Consider the following 19,549-nt stretch of genomic DNA (forward strand, 5'->3'; position numbering starts at 1 on the left):
TTGAAGAGACTCTCCTTTCTCCATTGTATATCCTTGCCTCCTTTGTCATAGATTAGTTGAACATAGGTGCGTGGATTTATCTCTGGGCTTTCTATCTTGTTCCATTGATCTATAGTTCTGTTTCTGTGCCAGTACCATATTTTCTTGTTTACTGTAGCTTTGTGGTATAGTCTGAAGTCAGGGAGTCTGATTCCTCCAGCTCTGCTTTTTTCCCTCAAGACTGCTTTGCCTATTTGGGGTCTTTTGTATCTCCATACAAATTTTAGGATTTTTTTGTTCTAGTTCTGTAAAAAATGCCATTGGTAACTTATTAGGGGTTGCATTGAATCTGTAGATTGCTTTGGGTAGTAGAGTCATTTTCACAATGTTGATTCTTCCAATCCAAGAACATGGTATGTCTCTCCATCTGTTGGTATCATCTTTAATTTCTTTCATCAGTGTCTTATAGTTTTCTGCACACAGGTTTTCTGTCTCCCTAGGTAGGTTTACTCCTAAGTATTTTATTCTTTTTGTTGCAGTGGTAAATGGGAGTGTTTCCTTAATTTCTCTTTCAGATTTTTCATCATTAGTATATAGGAATGCAAGAGATTTCTGTGCATTGATTTTGTACCCTGCAACTTTACTAAATTCATTGATTAGCTCTAGTAGTTTTCTGGTGGCATCTTTAGGATGCTCTATGTATAGGATCATGTCATCTGCAAACAGTGACAGTTTTACTTCTTCTTTTCCAATTTGTATTCCTTTTATTTTTTTTTTCTTCTCTGATTGCCACGGCTAGGACATCCAAAACTATGTTGAATAATAGTGGTGAGAGTGGACATCCTTGTCTTGTACCTGATCTTAGAGGAAATGCTTTCAGTTTTTCACCATGGAGAATGATGTTTGCTGTGGGTTTGTCATATATGGCCTTTATTATGTTGAGGTAGGTTCCCTCTATGCCCACTTTCTGGAGAGTTTTTTTCATAAATGGGTGTTGAATTTTCTGAGAAGCTTCTTCTGCATCTATTGAGATGATCATATGGTTTTTCTTCTTCAGTTTGTTAATATGGTGTATCACATTGATTGATTTGCGTATATTGAAGAATCCTTGCATCCCTGGGATATATCCCACTTGCTCATGGTGTATGATCCTTTTAATGTGTTGTTGGATTCTATTTGCTAGTATTTTGTTGAGGATTTTTGCATCTATATTCATCAGTGATATTGGTCTGTAATTTTCTTTTTTTGTAGTATCTTTGTTTGGTTTTGGTGTCAGGGTGCTGGTGGCTCCATAGAATGAGTTTGGGAGTGTTCCTTCCTCTGAAATTTTTTGGAAGAGTTTGAGAAGAATGAGTGGTTAACTCTTCTCTAAATGTTTGATAGAATTCACCTGTGAAGCCATCTGGGCCTGGACTTTCATTTGTTGGAAGATTTTTAATCACAGTTTCAATTTCATTACTTGTGATTGGTCTGTTCATGTTTTCTGTTTCTTCCTGGTTCAGTCTTGGAAGGTTATACCTTTCTAAGAATTTGTCCATTTCTTCCAGGTTGTCTATTTTATTGGCATATAGTTGCTTGTAGTAGTCACTTAGGATGCTTTGTATTTCTGCAATGTCTTTTGTAACTTCTCCTTTTTCATTTCTAATTTTATTGATTTGAGTCCTCTCCCTCTTTTTCTTGATGAGTCTGGCTAATGGTTTATCAATTTTGTTTATCTTCTCAGAGACAGCTTTTAATTTTATTGATCTTTGCTAATGTTTTCTTTGTTTGTATTTCATTTATTTTTGCTCTGATCTTGATGATTTCCTTCCTTCGGCTAACTTTGGGTTTTGTTTGTTCTTCTTTCTCTAGTTCCTTTAGGTGTAAGGTTAGATTGTTTATTTGAGATTTTTCTTGTTTCTTGAGGTAGGCTTGTATAGCTATAAACTTCCCTCTTAGAACTGCTTTTGCTGCATCCCATAGGTTTTGGATTGTTGTGTTTTCATTGTCATTTGTCTCTAGGTATTTTTTGATTTCCTCTTTGATTTCTTCAGTGATCTCTTGGTTATTTAGTAACGTATTGTTTAGCCTCCATGTGTTTGGGTTTTTTACGTTTTTTTCCCAGTAATTGATTTCTAATCTCATAGCATTGTGGTCAGAAAAGATGCTTGATATGATTTCAGTTTTCTTAAATTTACTGTGTTTGATTTGTGACCCAGGATGTGATCTATACTGGAAAATGTTCCGTGCACACTTGAGAAGAAAGTGTAATCTGCTATTTTTAGATGGAATGTCCTATAAATATCAATTAAGTCTATCTGGTCTGTTGTGTCATTTAAAGCTTGTGTTTCCTTATTAATTTTCTGTTTGGACGATCTGTCCATTGGTGTAAGTGAGTTGTTAAAGTCCCTCACTATTATTGTGTTACTGTCTATTTCCTCTTTTATAGCTGTTAGCATTTGCCTTATGTATTGAGGTACTCCTATGTTGGGTGCATATATATTTTTAATTGTTATATCTTCTTCTTGGATTGATCCCTTGATCATTATGTAGTGTCCTTCCTTGTCTCTTGTAACATTCTTTTTTTTTTTTTTTTTTTTCCGCAGTCCGCAGGCCCCTCACTGCTGTGGCCTCTCCTGTTGCGGAGCACAGGCTCCAGACGCGCAGGCTCAGCAGCCATGGCTCATGGGCCCAGCCGCTCCGCGGCATGTGGGATCCTCCCGGACTGGGGCACGAACCTGTGTCCCCTGCATCGGCAGGTGGACTCTCAACCACTGTGCCACCAGGGAAGCCCTCTTGTCACATTCTTTATCTTGAAGTCTATTTTATCTGATATGAGTATTGCTACTCCAGCTTTCTTTTGATTTCTATTTGCATGGAATATCTTTTTCCATCCCCTCACTTTCAGTCTGTATGTGTCCCTAGGTCTGAAGTGGGTCTCTTGTAGACAGCATATATACGGGTCTTGTTTTTGTATCCATTCAGCAAGCCTGTGTCTTTATTTTTTTTTTTCGGTACACGGGCGTCTCACTGTTGTGGCCTCTCCCGTGTGGAGCACAGGCTGTGGATGCGCAGGCTCAGCGGCCACGGCTCATGGGCCCAGCTGCTCCGCGGCATGTGGGATCTTCCCGGACCGGGGCACGAACCCGTGTCCCCTGCATCGGCAGGCGGACTCTCAAACACTGCGCCACCAGGGAAGCCTGAAGCCTGTGTCTTTTGGTTGGAGCATTTAATCCATTCACATTTGAGGTAATTATCGATATGTATGTTCCTATGACCATTTTCTTAATTGTTTTGGGTTTGTTTTTGTAGGTCCTTTTCTTCTCTTGTGTTCCCCACTTAGAGAAGTTCCTTTAGCATTTGTTGTAGAGCTGGTTTGGTGGTGCTGAATTCTCTTAGCTTTTGCTTATCTGTAAAGCTTTTGATTTCTCCATGGAATCTGAATGAGATCCTTGCCTGGTAGAGTAATCTTGGTTGTAGGTTCTTGTGTTGTTCATCTCTGTTTGTTTGTTCTTTAATTCTTCTAGGTCTTTTTAAACATTTCTTGCATGTTCTTGATCTTTGCTTCCAATCTTTTTTCAAGGTCCTGGATGATCTTCACTATCAGTATTCTGAATTCTTTTTCTGGAAGGTTGCCTATCTCCACTTCATTTAGTTGTTTCTCTGGGGTTTTGTCTTGTTCCTTCATCTGGTGCATAGCCCTCTGCCTTTTCATCTTGTCTGTCTTTCTGTGAATGTGGTTTTTGTTCCACAGGCTGCAGGATTTTAGTTCTTCTTGCTTCTGCTCTCTGCCCTCTGGTGGATGAGGCTATCTAAGAGGCTTGTGCAAGTTTCCTGATGGGAGGGACTGGTGATGGGCAGAGCTCAGTAAAACTTTAATCCTCTTGACTTCTGATGGGTGGGGCTGGGTTCCCTCCCTGCTGGTTGTTTGGCGTGAGGTGACCCAACATTGGAGCCTACCCGGGCTGTTTGGTGAGGCTAATGGCGGACTCTGGGAGGGCTCACACCAAGGAGTACTTCCCAGAACTTCTGCTGCCAGTGTCCTTGTCCTCACGGTAAGACAGAGCCACCCCCCACCTCTGCCAGAGACCCTCTAACACTAGCAGTTAAGTCTGGTTCAGTCTCCCCTGGGGTCACTGCTCCTTCCCCTGGGTTCCGATGTGCACACTACTTTGTGTGTGCCCTCCAAGAGTGGACTCTCTGTTTTCCCCAGTCCTGTCAAAGTCCTGCAATCAAATCCCGCTAGCCTTCAAAGTCTGATTCTCTAGGAATTCCTCCTCCTGTTGCCGGACCCCCAGGTTTGGAAGCCTGACATGGGGCTCAGAACCTTCACTCCAGTGGGTGGACTTCTGTGGTATAAGTGTTCTCCAGTTTGTGAGTCACCCACCCAGCAGTTATGGGATTTGATTTTATTGTGATTGCACCCCTCCTACCATCTCACTGTGGCTTCTCCATTGTGTTTGGATGTGGGGTATCTTTTTTGGTGAGTTCCAGTGTCTTCCTGTCGATGATTGTTCAGCCTTTAGTTGTGATTCTGGTGTTCTTGCAAGAGGGAGTGAGAGCACATTCTTCTACTCCGCCATCTTGAACCAATCTTCTCTTCCTTCCTTCTTGAAATTGAAATGGACAACCTGATTTTAGTGTCTCCTACCAGCATCCCTGGCCTGTAGAATGTTTTCCAAAGATGTGAGTGTTCTACTCACTAATGTATTTTTCTTTTTTTAAAATAAATTTATTTATTTATTATTATTGTTTTTTAATTTATTTTATTTTTGGCTGTGTTGGGTCTTCGTTGCTGTGCGCGGGCTTTCTCTAGCTGTGGCAAGCGGGGGCTACTCTTAGTTGCGCTGCGTGGGCTTCTCATTGCGGTGACTTCTCTTGTAGCAGAGCATGGGCTCTAGGCACATTGGCTTCAGTAATTGTGGCATGCGGGCTGAGTAGTTGTGGCTTGCAGGCTCAGTAGTTGTGACCCACAGGCTTAGTTGCTCCGTGACATGTGGGATCTTCCCAGACCAGGGCTTGAACCTGTGTCCCCTGCACTGGCAGGCGGATTCTTAACCACTGAGCCACCAGGGAAGCCCTAATGTATTTTTCAAGGCCTTAGAGAAGGAAATGTCTCTGAGTCCTTGTAGGGTCCATAGATGGAAATGGGTAAAGGGGTAACATGGGTGACAATAATTTCCATCATTCCTGTGTCCTGAAGTTTTTGTTTGTTTGTTTGTTTTTTGCGGTACATGGGCCTCTCACTGTTGTGGCCTCTCCCTTTGTGGAGCACAGGCTCCGGACGCACAGGCTCAGAGGCCATGGCTCACGGGCCCAGCCGCTCCGCGGCATGTGGGATCCTCCCGGACCGGGGCACGAACCCGTGTCCCCTGCGTCAGCAGGCGGACTCTCAACCACTGCACTACCAGGGAAGCCCCTGTCCTGAAGTTTTTGAATTCCTCCTTCCACATTATCTCAAATAATTTGTGACATCTCAACTTCCTTTAGCATAGACCACCACTGAGTCCAGTTTCCAATCAGTCAACTAGACAAATATTTAGAACCACTCTAAATGATTCTAAACCACTGAAGCTAGCCACTGAGGCTAGATTTTTGAATTCAGAACCTTTGGTAATATACCTATGCAAAATCAGCTGGATCTAGAATTGCTTTTCTTTCCTTGGTTACGCTCATTTCCTATATTCCCTGTATTTATTTCCTATATGCTTGTCCATATAAGTGACCAAAGTCTTGTAAATGTTTTGATATTTTTGTAATTCACCCCACAGACCATGCTGTGATCTGATGGTAGTGCAGTAGAGTATGTATGTGGAAGGATGAGGCAAATGGGGAATTCGTTTACACTTGCAAGGTAATTCCTTCAAGCAAAGGGATTTTACTGCCTTTTCAAGCAGAAGAGGAACAGTCACACTGGACCCAGCTAGCAAGGGGGGCCTCAGTGAGGTTTAGTGATTCAGGATATTCCCAAGTCCTCAGAATCCTCCCTTACACTGCCATTCCAATTTGTTCTCTCTGTCTCTCTCTCTCCAATCAATGCTCCAGCTTTCATGGAATAGTCCCAATATGGATGCAAGTTTAACTGACCTCTAATTCAGCAACCTAGAGCATCAAACCTTGTGTATTTGTTTTCATAGCTACCTCAGCTCTGTTGTTGTAAGAGAGAAAAGATCCTTTTCTTAAAAGTACCTCGGTTTCAGTCTGTGCCTGAAGCCTAGATTATAGGAACTCGACCTTAATATTCCCTTTATGTAAGCTGCCTTGTGCGCTTAGAATAGCAGATGCCCATAGTCTTGAATTCTTCATTCCCTTCATGTTGCTTTATTCTTGACAGCACTCTCTCAATCTCCTAGAGCATTTCATGTGAACTCAAGTGATAATTACTTATTTCACCACTCCATGTCAAGGACTTGCAGAGTCCCTTCTATGAAAACTAATATGATATTCACTGGCCTCTACTAGGCCAGAAACCAATCCCAAATTGCCCTTGATTACCTGAGGTACTATTGCCAGTAATCTACTCCCTAGTACCAGTGCACACAACAGAAATCAACTTTGGCCAATTTAAGTAGGATAGGAATTTAGTAAAAGAATAATGAATACTATGTAGCACACAGAATTGACAAGATCAGAGAATTAGGCTTGGGCAGGATTGAGGGGAAGCAAGGCACAGCCAAGATTTTCTGTAGACCTCACTATGTAAGCTGTAGGCTTCTTACACTGGTTACTGCACAGTCATCAGCAGGCTGCTCAACTTCATTGCCCTCAGACATCTGCAGCCGTGTGTCTGAATGCTTGACTCTTCTCCATCTTCCGTGAATAATCTCTGTCAGACCTTATGTCCTTGCATTACATCTTAATATCTAAAATTCCAGCTATATTTAGACAGGTTTATGTCACCTTCCCATGTTCTAAGTTCCAGGGAATGGAGAAAGAGAATATCTACTCCTCTTTAGTTTCTGTAGTGGGAAGTGGTTTCTGTCTCTCATCTGTCTTGGGTTTCCCTCAAATCAGAAGGGCATTCAGATGCTGAATCAGTCAGCCGCAGCTGACATATACCCACTATAGTACATGTTCCCTAGTAGTTTTCTTGTAAGTCTCCTGGTGGAATGTTTTTTGAGCCATTGTGATGTGCCAGGGACTGTGTTAGGCACGTTAAAAAGAACTATAGGGCTTCCCTGGTGGCGTAGTGGTTGAGAGTCCACCTGCCAATGCAGGGGACACGGGTTCGTGCCCCGGTCCAGGAAGATCCCACGTGCCGCGGAGCGGCTGGGCCCGTGAGCCATGGCCACTGAGCCTGCGCGTCCGGAGCCTGTGCTCTGCAACGGGAGAGGCCACAACAGTGAGAGGGCCGCGTACCGCAAAAAAAAAAAAAAAGAGCTATAATAGCATTCATGCTGATGTGAGATGAAATGGTGAATAAGCACAGAGGAATTTATACTAAAATACATTCATTATGAATTAAGAGTGATATATAAACAGGGTATTAGTACCATACTTACCATACCTTTAAATTGTCTTCCAAGTTTTATGCATAATTTCTCTCCAAAATGCCATTGAATAGCGACTAGCACAGTGCATAGTTAGTAAAAGGTGAAGACTTGACTGCCTGGATAGTTCAGTGTTTCATACAGAGTCACATTTGAGCTTTAGTGTCCTTGGAGGGATTGAGGTATCCATTCATTTTGAGGAAAAAAATTTCCTTTCATTTGACCTTGGGTTTTTAAAGTCAGTGTTTAACTTGATTTTCCTATAAATTCTAACTTCTGCAGCATCCTTCCCTAGTTGTTAGGTTCCCTGAGCTTCTCCTTCTCTCATTTTCCTGTCTTGTGTCATTAAACACCAAATACCTCTGCTCAACTTAGACTTAAGTAAGAAAAATTAGCCAAAATGTCTTTTGAGGGCATGAATAAAAAGCCTTTATAATCAGTTTAGTGTCCTTTATGGTAGCAAAGTTATTTGGTGAGTCAGTTGAATTATTCAGACACATCTGTTTCCATGTGATTAGTCATTTTGGCAACAGAAGACTTTAAAGATGATCCAGAAATTTACATGTTCTGTTTTTCTATCTCAGAATAAAATACAAGCTCCAGTTACCTGTATGACTTCAACTTTTTTTGATGAATGGAATAAAATGTTTAGAGGACTGACAGGAGACATTAAGAGTGTTATGATTCCTTACAGGCGCTCAGTTATCATCTTATTGCCTTCTACTGTCAGGTGGAGCTGGAAGTTTAGCTTCTCTACTGTAGCTGTTTATGGTGATAATGGACTAACACACACACACACAAAGTGAGGAATCGCCCATATGTTTCATGTTTATTTACTTTATGAAGGAATAGGAGACGAAAAATCTCTGTTTCATGATTCTTGGCCTTTAAGCATCATAGTGTTTGCTTTTCCAATCAATAGACTCTTTCTTTTAGAGCCTTCATCTGTGCCTTTTCTCTTCATGGCTTGTGTAGCAGTGGTGTGCTATTTCAAAATCAGTTCAGTTTGTGCTGCAGGTGGTTGAAAAGATGTCCTCACTGGGTTGGTCATATTTCAGTCATTGAATTCTCATATTTTACCAGGAGACCTTCTAGGAAATAACTCTAGATTCTAATAGCTGGGTTTCAAAGGACAGTTTATTTACTGAATACCTACTATGGACTAAGAGGTTTAGAGCCAGAAGCTGAAGGTAAGACAAAAGAAGTAGTGTCTGCTCTCAAGAAGCTTGCCATCTGGACTAAGCTAGAGATATATTTCCTCTGCTGGAGCCTCCTCACGTTCCTAACCTCTAAAAATTCAGTTATCCCAGGATTTGGTACTTACACCTCTTCTCTTCTATACTCATCCCCTAGGTACTTTCATCCAGTCCTGTGCGTTCCCATGCCTTTTGATTTCAAATAATTGCCAAATTTATACCTTCAGCTCTGATCTGCCCCTAAATTCCAGACTAGTATTTCCAGATACCTACTTGACATCTCCACCTGGATGTTTAAACCTAATGTGTCCCAAACTGAACTTTTGGTCCCTCCTTTACCTTTCCCTGGCCCCTTCCCCTCCCCACCTGATCTCCTGCTCTGCACATTTTTCTCAATCTCTTCATTTTTCCAGTTGCTCAGGATTAAGGGTTGGGCATCATCCCTGATTTCTTTCTCCCACACTCCACGTCTAGTCCATTTTTCTTGTTTTCAATTCTGCTTTCAAAAATATATAGAATCTTACTACTTCTTAGCATCATTTTAGTTCAGGCCTTGCTAATCTCTTACCTGTGTTATTATAGTAGTAGCCTTCCAATTGTGTTACTGAGACCAAGCTCGTACCGCTCACTGTACAACAGGTCAGTAAATCGAGAGAAAAGTTGTTGGGACAACAACAGCTTTATTTGGAAGGCCAGCAGACTGAGAAGATGGTGGACTGGAGTCCCAAAGAACCATCTTACTTGAGTTAGAATTCAAGCTTCTTTTATATTAAAAGGGGAGGGGTGCGGCTGCTTGTTGCAAACTTCTTGGTGTGGGAGTCATTTGTTCTTGCAGCTGTCCAAGTAGGTCAGGTCAGGTCAGGTCACAATGTTCCTGTAAACCTCCAACAAGACAAATGTTATTCTCTATTCTGCAACTTTTTAATCTCTATATGAATGAAAAGTGTTGTACTTTTAATGGTCAGAGCCCGTGAGAATGGGCTATCCTATATATTTCAGGCTATAGGCAACATTCTTAACTTGTAGCAAAAGCAATAGAATACAAACATTAAGTAAAAGTAACAGATCTAATATGGAGTCAGATTTGTTCTTCGTTATTGCAATTGGCCTGCCTATATCCACCCTTGCTGCCTATAGCTTAATTCTCCACATGGCAGCCAGTTTATAAGAATTCAAGTATAAGAAAAAAAAGCCTTGCTGTTCCTCAACACACCAAGCACACTTCCACCTCAGGCCTCTGCATTTTTTCCCCTGTCCAGAATGCCCCAAGTTAACTGCTTGGCTCTCTCCCTCTCTGACACCTCATCAGAGACTCCCTCCCTGACCAACCTAGCTAAACTAGCACACCTCTGTCTCCTATCATTCTCTTAACCTACCATTATTTTTCTTATTTATCAACACCTAACTTACATTTCTTATATATTATCGGTCTCCCCTGCACTGTACTGTAAGCTCTGTAAAGGCAGGGACTTCTCTTTTGTACTTTGCCCTATCCTCAATGCCTACAGCAGTACCTGACAATATAGCAGCTGTTCAGTAAAGTGATTAAATCTTCAAATTAAGCTCTGGGAGCACAAAGGAGTACTTAGCTCTGCTGGAAGAAGTGGGACTTTCTAGAAAATGACTGAGTTAATCTGGTGAAGGTGAAGGGAGAATATTCCAGACAGAAGGGAGTATGTGGGAAGTCAAGGCACAGAGGTATGGAATAACTCTTTATATGTAGTGAACTACAGCAGTTTCAGTATGACTTAGTGAAAAGCAATTAAGTGGGAAGTAGTGGCAGATAACACTGAGGAGGAAGGTAGAAAACAGGGCAGGTCATTCGAGACCTTGGTATGCCATGCCAGACTAGGACTTTTTCTTGTGGGCCGTGGGAAATCATTGAAAGGCTTCAATGGGAAAGTTATGTGGGCAGATTTTGGTTTGTATCTAGAAGGAGAAGCTGAGAGAGACCCAGGGACCCAGTTAATAACTGAGACTTGAGTAAAGGAGGATATGTGTATCGGAGGTCCTTTATGTCTCTTTACATAAGACTAAATTTCACTGCAGAATTTGAAGTAGTCCTTAGAAAACACGTGTTTTCTGGTATTTATAGCTCTGATTTCTCTAGGGGTATAAAAGTACCATTTAGAGAGAAAGAAACCTCTACGTTTATGAATCTGGTACGTTTTAAAGTGTACCTGTTTATTATTTCTGCCTCGCCATTTATCAGATGTCTGTCCACATTGCCTATATTTATCAGCTCTTCTTTTATTTTGTATTTGCTTTATCTCTGAATTTCCTGAGAGATTGAATTTAAATTACTTATTTAGCACTTAACTAATACAGTCCCCCTCTGTTTATTTTTAAAGAGAAACAAAAAAGAAAAACCATGTAACTTTTCTTTTAGAAATCAACATATCATGTATCTTTTGGGGGTCCAGTGGTTTCTTTTTGTTTTTGAGGACGGTCAGGGAAAGTAAATTCATTGATTCGGGGTGTCTTTTTCCAGACTTTAGAATTTTGGTTTACGTGAAGAGGAGTTAGAGGCATAGCTACAGTGAACAATTATTTGACAGGAGGAAATGCTGTTGTCAGAGACAGAGTGGCAAAGCCAGAAATAGGTTTTCTTACAGGCATTTCTTTGCTTTTATTCTACTTCAGTACCTCACTTTGCGTTTGTCCCAAGGAGTCCCTAAACTGTGCCCTGGGAAATCCTGATTTATGATGTCAAGGATTATAGTGGGCATTTCTCAAATGCTTATTGGATTGTCATTAGTGGTAACCAGCTTTTTAAAATATGGAGAGTATGTTTTTTCCTGATTAAGACTAATGGCTTTTCTAAATAGAGCTGATTGTATCTTCATGTTATTGTGAGAGCAGGGCAGCAGCCTGTATTTGGACACCACCTCAATGAAGGCTTATTTTGTCTTGGATGCTGGAGAAATCCTAGTGTGCTGTGTCCGTTACCTCATATTCCTTCCAGACAGAGGACCTGCTGTTGTGAAGGAACATTCCTACATTGGACATGAATCTCCTGGGGTTCTCCATATTGCCAGGCTCCATCATCCTCTGACAAGGGCCGTGACACAGCACTCCTCACATTCAGCTGCGAGTCTGATGAGAAACAAAAGGGGCTTTCTCCTTGGCACACCATGGACAGCCTCTGAAATGTTAGCTCTCCCTGTTGCTTACAGCTTTTGTCATTCCAATTACCTTGGACTTGATTGTGACTTCTTTCCACTTTCCCAGCCCAGCAGAAGATAGGCTACCTTCCTCATCTTGATTAGAGTTATACATGAGAATTTGAATATAGCTGCAAAGGAAAGAAAGAATAAGAGCCAGCCTTCCCAAATCATGGTCTTGGGGGAAATTATCTTTGGTGTCTGAACTTTTGTTTTGGCCAGGGCAGGGAGCCAGTTTTATCTTTTTTGTTTTTGCTTGCTTTTTAGATTAAAAAAGAAAATACTGAGAATAATAAAACAAACACTCATGTTCACATTGTTCAGAACTGATGGTTTTTAATATTTTACCCTTTACTTCAAGTTTATTTTTTCATTGAAATAAATAATATTACAGATAAAATTGGAGTACGTTTTTGCCTCTATTCTTAGTCCTATTCGCTACTGGCAAGAATTTGATGTATATCCTTGATGTCTACTTATTATACTTTATATATCTGTTAAAATATAAAGTAGGATCTTATAATTCTTTGTCATTATACATTTTAATTTCTTCTTGTGTAGCTTTTCAATCTGATCTTTTCACTTTGTATTTTGTTGAAAAGAAGTTTTAAAAACTTAATATGACGTGTATCAATCCTTTGCTCTACAGTTTATTCTTATTCCATCTTATTTAAGAAATCATTTCCTTTGTGAAGATCACTGAAGGTAATCTTCTGGGCTTTTTTCTAAAAGTGATTTCACATTTATGTCTTTGATCTATCTGGAATCTATTTTTGTGTTTAGTCTCAAATAGAGATCGAAGTCTTTGTTTTTTTTCTTCCATATTGATAATTGGTATTCACCATTGATCTGTAATGCCAGCTCTGTTATAGATCTAGTTATTTTATGTGCATTCATGGTTCTTTGTCAGGGTCCTGTTCTATTCCATTGATGTATTTTTTTTTTATTGGAGTATAATTGCTTTGCAATGTCGTGTTAGTTTCTGCTGTACAATGAAGTGAGTCAGCTATGTGTATATCCCCTCCCCCACATATATCCCCTCCCTCTTGGACCTCCCTCCCACCCCCACCCCCACCCCACCCATCTAGGTCGTCACAGAGCACCAAGCTGAGCTTCCTGTGCTTTATAGCATGTTCCCACTAGCTATTTTATGCATGGTAGTGTATATATGTCAATCCTAATCTCCCAATTCGTCCCACCTTCCCTTTCCCCCTTTGTGTCCACATGTCTGTTCTCTACGTCTGTGTCTCTATTCCTGCCCTGCAGATAGGTTCATCTGTACCATTTTTCTAGATTCCATATATATGTGTTAATGTACGATATTTGTTTTTCTCTTTCTGGCTTACTTCACTCTGTATGACAGACTCTAGGTCCATCTTCATCTCTACAAATGACCTAATTTCGTTCCTTTTTATGGCTGAGTAATATTCCATTGTATATATGTACCACATCTTCTTTATCCATTCCTCTGTCGTTGGACATATAGGTTGTTTCCATGTCCTGGCTATTGTAAATAGTGCTGCAATGAACATTAAGGGTACATGTGTCCTTTTGAATTATGTTTTTCTCAGGGTATATGTACATTAGTGGGATTGCTGGGTCATATGGTAGTTCTATTTTTAGTTTTTTAAGGAACCTCCATACTGTTCTCCACAGTGGCAGTATCAATTTACATTGCCACCAACAGTGCAAGAGGGTTCCCTTTTTTCCCACACCCTATCTTTTGTCCATTCCTGTACCATTACAGACTTGCTCAATTATATTGCTAAATTATAGTTAAGTCTGAATTCCCAAGTTGAACTTGTTTGTAAAATATTAAGTGTTCTTTTTCAAGACTGCAGAATTTAATTTTATAATGTTATTTGGGAATGTTTCCCTATATTTTCATATTTAAAATTATACTATAATATTCTTTTCTACTGTTCTTTTCTGGTTTGGGGTTGGTAATTTTATATTTTTCTATGAAATTATTTTAAGTTAAAAATTCTATAGTCAGGGACTTCCCTGGCAGTCCAGTGGTTAAGACTTCACCTTCCAATGCAGTGAGGTATGGGTTCGATCCCTGGTCGGGAAGCTAAGATCCCACATGCCTCGTGGCCAAAAAAACCAAAACATAAAACACAAGCAATATTGTAACAAATTCAATAAAGACTTTAAAAATGGTCCACATCAAAAAAAAACTAAAAAAAAAAAAACTTAAAAAAATTTTATAGTCATTCATAATATTATTATTTGAGGGTAGGTGTTTAAGTTTATAAATTATTTTCTTCTATTTAGTTCTCATTTGGACTAAGTAATATTTCCACATAATACCCGTTTGAAAAATTTTTTAAATATATAGACCAAAACCCAAGTTTTCCCACTTTTATCCTTAGCAGCCACTCAAGTGTTTGGTCCCTAGGCAACTACTGACACTAGCTTCTTATTATAGTTCTCATTGCTATTCAGTGCATATTTTTTTGTACATAAGTGGTACAAAGAAATACACATCTTGCCTTTTTCATTTATCAGTAGATCTTCAATATCATTACATGAGGGATATTTGTGATTAAAAAATGTACTATATCAGTATTTATCTCCCTTTTCTTTCCTGTTAATGTTTATTTCTGCTTTTCTCTTTTTTCTTGATTGTTCCTGCTAAATGATTATTTTTTAGTAGTGTCCTTTGTTTAAAATCAGGTTTACTGAGATACAATTGACATATAGTTCTACCCTTTTTAGTATACATTTCTGTGTTTGACAGACACTACAGTTACATAACTGTCAACACAATCAGAATATACAACAGTTCCATAACCGCCCCCCCAAAAAAATTTTTGAATTCCTCAAACCTTCCCCTGACTCTCACCTTTTGGCAACCACTGATCTGTTTTCTGTCCCTGTAGTTTTTTTTACTTTTCTGGAATGTCATATAAATGGAATCATACAATACATAGCCTTTTTTTCAGCTGAAGTTTTTATTGAGATAGTTGTAGATTCACATGCAGTTGTAAGAAATAATACAGCCAGATCCCATGTACCATTTAACTAGTTTCCCCCAATAGTAAAATTTTGCAGAACTATAGTATAGTATCACAATCAGGATCTTAACATTGATAAGACTCCACTGATCTTATTCAGATTTCTCCAGTTTTACTTGTATACATTTGTTTGTGTGTGTGTTTGTTTAGCTCTGTACATCTCATTGTAAGTTTATTGTCAAGATACTGAACAGTTCCATTACCAGAAGGACCTCTCAGGTTGCCCTTTTAAAACCACACTCAACTCCCTGCTCGCTCCTCAACTCCCATCCCTGTGCCCTAGCAACTACTAATCTTAGCTTTTTTTCCAAAATTTTACCATCTCAAAAATTTTACATAAATGGAATCATATGGTATTTAATCTTTTGGGATTTTTTTTTCCACTTAGCATAATTCCCTGTAGATTCATCCAAGTTGTTGCATTTGTCAGTTTGTGCCTTTTATTGCTGAATAGTGATGAAACAATAAAGCAAATACTAAAAAATTCTGTGGTATGTATGTACCACAGTTTGTTTGAACATTCACCTGTTGAGGAACATCTGGATTGATTCCAGTTTGGGGTTATTCAAATAAGATAATCTATGAATATTTTTATACCAGTTTTCATTCCCCTGGGATAAATAAACTACACTTGCTGAGTACTATGGTAATTGCATGTTTAGTTTTATAAGAAACTACTATACTGTTTTTTAGAATGGCTGCACCGTTTTACATTCCCACCAGCAATCAATGGGTGATAAAATTTCTCTGCATTCTTGCCAGCACTTGGTGTTTTCACTATTTTTACGTGTTAGCCATTCTGATAGGTGTGTAATATCTCATGATTTTAATTTTCATTTCCCTGATGGCTAAAGTTGTTGAATATCTTTTCATGTGCTTACTGGACGTCTGTAAAGCCTCCTCAGTAGGATATCTATTCATGGTTTTTGTCCATTTTTTGATTGGCTTGTTCCTTTACTGTTGAGTTTGAGAGCTCTTTATAAATTCTAGATACTAGTCCTTTGTTACATATGTGGTTTGTAAATATTTTCTGTTAGCATGTAGCTTGTCTTTTCATTGTTTTTACATGATCTTTTATAGCTCAAAAATTTTTAATTTTGATGAGGTCCAGTTGATCAATTTTTCCTTTTATGTACTGAGCTTTTAGTGTCAAGAACCCTTGGCCTAGCCATAGATATTGAAGATTTTCTTTTTTTTTCCCCCCATAGTTTTATAGTTTTACATTGGACATTTAAATCCATAATCCTTTTTGAGTTAATTTTTGTGCAAAGTGAGAGGTTTAGGTTGAGGTTCATTTTTTTGGCCTATGGTTGTCCAATTGCTCCAGCACCATCTGTTGAAAAGACTGTTTTCCCTCATTTCATTGCTTTTCCAACTTTAAAAAAAATTGAAATAGTCTATTTGTGTGGGTATATTTCTGGGTTTTCTATTCTGTTCCACTGATCTATGTCTGTTGTCCCACCAACACCAAGTACTGTAGCTGTAATAATAAGTTGTAATATCATGTGGAATGATTCTTCTCACTTTGTTCTTCAAGATTGTTTTAGCTATTCTAGGGCCTTTGCCTATCTATATAAATTTTAGACTAAACTTGCCTTTGTTTACAAATAATCTTTCTGGGATTTTGAAAGGAATTTTATTAAACTTACAGATGAGTTTGAGGAATATTAATGTATTTACTATATTAGATCTTCCAATGCATGCACACAGTATGTCTATACATTTATTTAGGCATTCTTTGATTTCTTCCATAAGCATTTAATAATTTTTGACATACAAGTCTTGTAAGTCTTTTGTTAGATTTACACCTAAGTATTTCAGGTCATTTGCAAATATAAAAAATTGTATTTCTTTCCAGTCTATATGACTGTTTCTTTTTCTTGCCTTATTACAATGGCTGTAACTTCCAGTACCTGTGTTGCATGAGAGTGCTTTGCTCCCAATCTTAGGGAAAAATATTCAGTGTTTTACCACTAAGTATAATGTTTCAGCACTAAGTATAATGTTAGCTATAGGTTTTTTGGAGATGTTCTGTATCAAGTAGTTCCCCTCTATTTCTAACATGCTGAGAGTTTTTATCAAAAATAGAATTTTTTCAAATGCTTTTTCTGTGTCAATAAATATTATATGATTTTTCTTCCTTAGCTGCTTGATATGGGAGTTATATTGATTGATTTTCAAGTGTTGAAGCAGCTTTGCATACCTATAATAAATTCTACTTCGTTATAGTGTGTATTTCTTTCTATACATTGTTGGATTTAGTTTGCAAATATTTTGTTGAGGATTTTTGTGTCTAACATCATGAGAGATATTAGTATGTCATATTCTTTTTTTGAAACTGTTTACGTGCTTTTGGTATCAGTAGCACTGGCTTCATAAAATGAGTTGGGAAGTTTTTTCTTCTCTTCTATTTTCTGGACAAGATTGTGTAAAATTGGTGTTAATTACCCTTTTTTTATCATTTAAAACAATTATTCCATCAAAAACAATCCAATCAAAAACAACAGAATACACATTTTTCGCAAGTGCTCATGGAACATTCTCCAGGATAGATCATATCTTGGGTCACAAATCAAGCCTTGGTAAATTTAAGAAAATTGAAATTGTATCAAATATCTTTTCCGACCACAACGCCATGAGACTAGATATCAATTACAGGAAAAGATCTGTAAAAAATACAAACACATGGAGGCTAAACAATACACTACTTAATAACAAAGTGATCACTGAAGAAATCAAAGAGGAAATCAAAAAATACCTGGAAACAAATGACAATGGAGACACGATGACCCAAAACCTATGGGATGCAGCAAAAGCAGTTCTAAGAGGGAAGTTTGTAGCAATACAATCCTACCTTAAGAAACAGAAAACATCTCGAATAAACAACCCAACCTTGCACCTAAAGCAGTTAGAGAAAGAAGAACAAAACAACCCCAAAGTTCACAGAAGGAAAGAAATCATAAAGATCAGATCAGAAATAAATGAAAAAGAAATGAAGGAAATGATAGCAAAGATCAATAAAACTAAAAGCTGGTTCTTTGAGAAGATAAACAAAATTGATAAACCATTAGCCAGACTCATCAAATAAAAAAGGGAGAAGACTCAAATCAATAGAATTAGAAATGAAAAAGGAGAAGTAACAATTGACACTGCAGAAATACAAAAGATCATGAGAGATTACTACAAGCAACTCTATGCCAATAAAATGGACAACCTGGAAGAAATGGACAAATTCTTAGAAATGCACAACCTGCCAAGACTGAATCAGGAAGAAATAGAAAATATGAACAGACCAATCACAAGCACTGAAATTGAAACTGTGATTAAAAATCTTCCAACAAACAAAAGCCCAGGACCAGATGGATTAACAGGCGAATTCTATCAAACATTTAGAGAAGAGCTAACACCTATCCTTCTCAAACTCTTCCAAAATATAGCAGAGGGAGGAACACTCCCAAACTCATTCTACAAGGCCACCATCACCCTGATACCACAACCAGACAAGGATGTCACAAAGAAAGAAAACTACAAGCCAATATCACTGATGAACATAGATGCAAAAATCCTCAACAAAATACTAGCAAGCAGAATCCAACAGCACGTTAAAAGGATCATACACCATGCTCAAGTGGGGTTTATCCCAGGAATGCAAGGATTCTTCAATATATAAGCAAATCAATTGATGTCATACACCATATTAACAAATTGAAGGAGAAATACCATATGGTCATCTCAATAGATGCAGACAAAGCTTTCAACAAAATTCAACACCCATTTATGATAAAAACCCTGCAGAAAGTAGGCATAGAGGGAACTTTCCTCAGCATAATAAAGGCCATATATGACAAACCCACAGCCAACATCATTCTCAATGGTGAAAAACTGAAAGCATTTCCACTAAGATCAGGAGCAAGACAAGGCTGCCCACTCTCAGCACTCTTATTCAACATAATTTTGGAAGTTTTAGCCCCAGCAATCAGAGAAGAAAAGGAAATAAAAGGAAAATCGGAAAAGAAGAAGTAAAGCTGTCACTGTCTGCAGATGACATGATACTATACATAGAGAATCCTAAAGATGCTACCAGAAAACTACTAGAGCTAATCAATGCATTTGGTAAAGTAGCAGGATACAAAATTAATGCACAGAAATCTCTGGCGTTCCTATACAGTAATGATGAAAAATCTGAAAGTGAAATCAAGAAAACACTCCCATTTACCATTGCAACAAAACGAATAAAATATCTAGGAATAAACCTACCTAAGGAGACATAAGACCTGTATGCAGAAAATTATAAGACACTGATGAGAGAAATTAAAGATGATACAGATAGATGGAAAGATATACCATGTTCTTGGATTGGAAGAATCAACATTGTGAAAATGACTCTACTACCCAAAGCAATCTACAGATTCAATGCAATCCCTATCAAACTACCACTGGCATTTTTCACAGAACTAGAACAAAAAAATTTCACAATTTGTATGGAAACACAAAAGACCCCGAATAGCCAAAGCAATCTTGAGAAAGAAAAACAGAGCTGGAGGAATCAGGCTCCCTGACTTCAGACAAAGCTACAGTAATCAAGACAGTATGGTACTGGCACAAAAACAGAAAGATAAACATCAGTGGAACAGGATAGAAAGCCCAGAGATAAACCCACACACATATGGTCACCTTATCTTTGATAAAGGAGGCAGGAATGTACAGTGGAGAAAGGACAG

General features: G+C 38.5%; 1 protein-coding gene across 6 annotated transcripts in view; it reads left to right on the forward strand.

The window, feature by feature from the left end:
- TBCEL (tubulin folding cofactor E like) overlaps window positions 1-19,549 on the forward strand; it is an 81,185-nt gene that overhangs the window by 39,696 nt on the left and 21,940 nt on the right. For 3 of the 6 annotated variants that reach the window (XM_049713289.1, XM_049713288.1, XM_049713291.1), the window contains one exon: window positions 3,019-3,207. The exons of 2 other annotated variants lie outside the window; for them this stretch is intronic. In XM_049713289.1, the coding sequence (XP_049569246.1) occupies window positions 3,019-3,207 (189 nt within the window). One more of the 6 variants, XM_049713290.1, reaches the window with a different exon arrangement.

The sequence above is a fragment of the Orcinus orca genome, chromosome 8 (assembly GCF_937001465.1).
Source record: "Orcinus orca chromosome 8, mOrcOrc1.1, whole genome shotgun sequence".
Classification (NCBI taxonomy): Eukaryota; Metazoa; Chordata; class Mammalia; order Artiodactyla; family Delphinidae; genus Orcinus; species Orcinus orca.